Below are 3,427 nucleotides of genomic sequence, written 5' to 3'. Positions count from 1 at the left end.
GAGAGAGAGAGAGAGAGAGAAGGAGAGCAAGAAGAGTGGGAGAGAGAACGAGAGAGATCTCTGTGCGGGGGGGGGGGGGATAAACCGTGCTACACAACCACAGGCCGTGTTTTCCCTCACACACAAAGCCAAACACTAACTATAGCGCACAACTATATCGCACTAATTATAGCGGCAAAGGAAGGAAGCTGCCTGTCCGCCGCCTCTATGCGCCGGTCATGATTTGAGCGATGGCCAATTTGTGTGAATGGAGCGTCATCCGTCGTGCGGTCGCCGTAGCACGACCATCGCAATCTGCATGATGCATCTCGCTATTAGGCTCGTAAATCATGCTGGGCATGCGGCCTCCGCGGCGGCGGCCCCCCACGTTGTATCTACATCCCATCCCTCCGCTGTTGCAGCCCCTCCGTCGTAACTACACCTCCTTCCGCCATCGCAGCCCCTCCGTCGTGACTACAACTCCCTCCCCTGTCGCTACACCTCGCCCCTCCGTCGTGACTATACCCTCCCCTTCCCCATGTCGTTGTAGCCCCCCTCCATCATGACTACACGACACCTCCCTCCCCTGTCGCAGCCTCCGTCGTGACTATACCCTCCCCCTCCCCATGTCGTTGTAGCCCCCTCCATCAACTGTAGATAATAAAACACGCGTCAATATCAGTTATTACGGCACGTGCAACAACAGGATACATCCTAGATAATACAAAATAAATTCCATAATCCTTCTCATAGAAACATCTCTGTGAGGAAAAACACACATAGAACCTAGTTTCCCGATAATTATACCCGACTGACTACACAGATCAACTGTGAGAGGTCAGGAGGGAGGGGAGTCCTGATTCCTAATAACGAAAGGATTTATACCGATCAATAAATTAAGAATCGTGGAACTGGGGCAAGTTGCAATGAAACGGAATCGAATTGGTTAGTTAGCACCCATTCTCCGTCGTCGAAACCCCCCCCCCTCGATGCAGATTACATGCTGAGCAACTATTCAGCGAATCTCAACGTGGTGTTTTAAAGGGCGGGTGGGCCGGCGGACGGGCGGGCAAGAATATTGAATGATGGAGCGCGATGCGACACACGCTCGTAACTCTTCCTGCAGCGGCAACAGGAGAAGTGCGTTAGCGAGGGGAGGGGAGGGGAGGAGGAAAGGAGGGGATGAGGGAGAGAGGGGATGAGGAGGTCCCGCCCGCCCGCCGCCGGTGATTTAGCACGAGAGACAGAGCGCGTATCCACTAATAAACGCTTTATTAGGCCGGGGCCCGTTAACTAACTCTCCATGTGCAACGTCGTTGATCCTCATTCCTGCAATGGCGGCCCGATGAGAGATCCCCCAGTGGGCTGCGACGGCGGAGAAGAGAGGGTGAAGTCACGACGGCGGAGGGAGGGGGTGTAGTCACGACGGCGGAGGGAGGGGGTGTAGTCACGACGGAGGGGGGAGGGTGTAGTCACAACACCTGTATATTAGGGGCACTAATATACAGGTGTTGTCCTATGAGTGACCCTAATATACAGGTGTTGTCCTATGAGTGACCCTAATATACAGGTGTTGTCCTATGAGTGACCCTAATATACAGGTGTTGTCCTATGAGTGCCCCTAATATACAGGTGTTGTCCTATGATGTGTGGTAGTATGAAGTAGTGTAAGGTAGTGTGTGGTAGTGCATTGTAATGTCTGGTAGTGCACTTTGTGTGCATGGTAGCATAAGGTAGAGTGTGGCAGAGCACAGTAATGTGTGGTAGCAAGCAGAAGAAAGCCATCCGTGGTGGAGCCATCATGCGTCACAGCCTGGCGATGAATAATCACACACTCCTAACCCTCGCCCCATGCGCGCGCGCGCGTAATCCCCCAAAAATAATTAACGTCCTAAAGCGAAGAAGACCCACGCGCATTATAATTAGCGCAACATGGCGGCCGCGCGCGACGGTGCTGCCACCGTCGGCCGCGGCTCGCTCATCGTCGCGCGGCGGGTGACGTACCTTTTGTGGCCGACTCTGACCGGCTGCTGGGCTCTGACGTTTCCAGTGTGAACGGTAGTGGACTAACGGACTGGCATCTGCTTCCAGGGCCACTGCTGCAAGAAGCACAGACGAACACCGCGTTAGCACACGTCTGCCTGCTAAACAATACCCTAGTATGATCACACCCACGATGCTTGCGTGCGTGCGTCACGTCTATAGAGGTGTCAGATAACGCAAGGTTGACAGGTAAAACAATAGTGTTAATTAAATCCCCCCGATGCGTGCGTCACGTCTATCATCCCCAGTCACGTTGCCTCTTAGCCGGTATAATGAAATCTGTAATAACACAAACCTTTATACAACGGAAAGGTGTCCATGAAGGACGCTTTGGGAGTTTCCACCGAGTTGCAACTTTAACAGTGAACGCACGTTTATAGCACGGAGCCCAGTTCATATAAAAGGTAACCTTTGTCATGTCTTAGCTATGAGTGACCCTAATATACAGGTGTTGTCCTATGAGTGACCCTAATATACAGGTGTTGTCCTATGAGTGCCCCTAATATACAGGTGTTGTCCTATGAGTGACCCTAATATACAGGTGTAACTGTAGATAATAAAACACGCGTCAATATCAGTTATTACGGCACGTGCAACAACAGGATACATCCTAGATAATACAAAATAAATTCCATAATCCTTCTCATAGAAACATCTCTGTGAGGAAAAACACACATAGAACCTAGTTTCCCGATAATTATACCCGACTGACTACACAGATCAACTGTGAGAGGTCAGGAGGGAGGGGAGTCCTGATTCCTAATAACGAAAGGATTTATACCGATCAATAAATTAAGAATCGTGGAACTGGGGCAAGTTGCAATGAAACGGAATCGAATTGGTTAGTTAGCACCCATTCTCCGTCGTCGAAACCCCCCCCCCTCGATGCAGATTACATGCTGAGCAACTATTCAGCGAATCTCAACGTGGTGTTTTAAAGGGCGGGTGGGCCGGCGGACGGGCGGGCAAGAATATTGAATGATGGAGCGCGATGCGACACACGCTCGTAACTCTTCCTGCAGCGGCAACAGGAGAAGTGCGTTAGCGAGGGGAGGGGAGGGGAGGAGGAAAGGAGGGGAGGAGGGAGAGAGGGGATGAGGAGGTCCCGCCCGCCCGCCGCCGGTGATTTAGCACGAGAGACAGAGCGCGTATCCACTAATAAACGCTTTATTAGGCCGGCCCGTTAACTAACTCTCCATGTGCAACGTCGTTGATCCTCATTCCTGCAATGGCGGCCCGAGGAGAGATCCCCCAGTGGGCTGCGACGGCGGAGAAGAGAGGGTGAAGTCACGACGGCGGAGGCAGGGGGTGTAGTCACGATTGAGGGGGGAGGGGGTGTAGTCACGACGGCGGAGGGAGGGGGTGTAGTCACGACGGCGGAGGGAGGGGGTGTAGTCACGACGGA

At 52.7% G+C, this 3,427-nt stretch overlaps 1 protein-coding gene across 1 annotated transcript in view; it reads right to left on the bottom strand.

The window, feature by feature from the left end:
- LOC106821056 (protein FAM117B-like) overlaps positions 1-3,427 on the bottom strand; it is a 144,747-nt gene that overhangs the window by 14,658 nt on the left and 126,662 nt on the right. Inside the window, exon 7 of the mRNA XM_014825697.1 lies at positions 1,984-2,078. Within this exon, the coding sequence (XP_014681183.1) occupies positions 1,984-2,078 (95 nt within the window). The remainder of the gene's footprint in view (positions 1-1,983; positions 2,079-3,427) is intronic.

The sequence above is a fragment of the Priapulus caudatus genome, unplaced genomic scaffold, assembly GCF_000485595.1.
Source record: "Priapulus caudatus unplaced genomic scaffold, Priapulus_caudatus-5.0.1 Scaffold57, whole genome shotgun sequence".
In the NCBI taxonomy this organism is placed as follows: Eukaryota; Metazoa; Priapulida; class Priapulimorpha; order Priapulimorphida; family Priapulidae; genus Priapulus; species Priapulus caudatus.
This window is presented reverse-complemented; position numbering and strand designations above follow the sequence as displayed.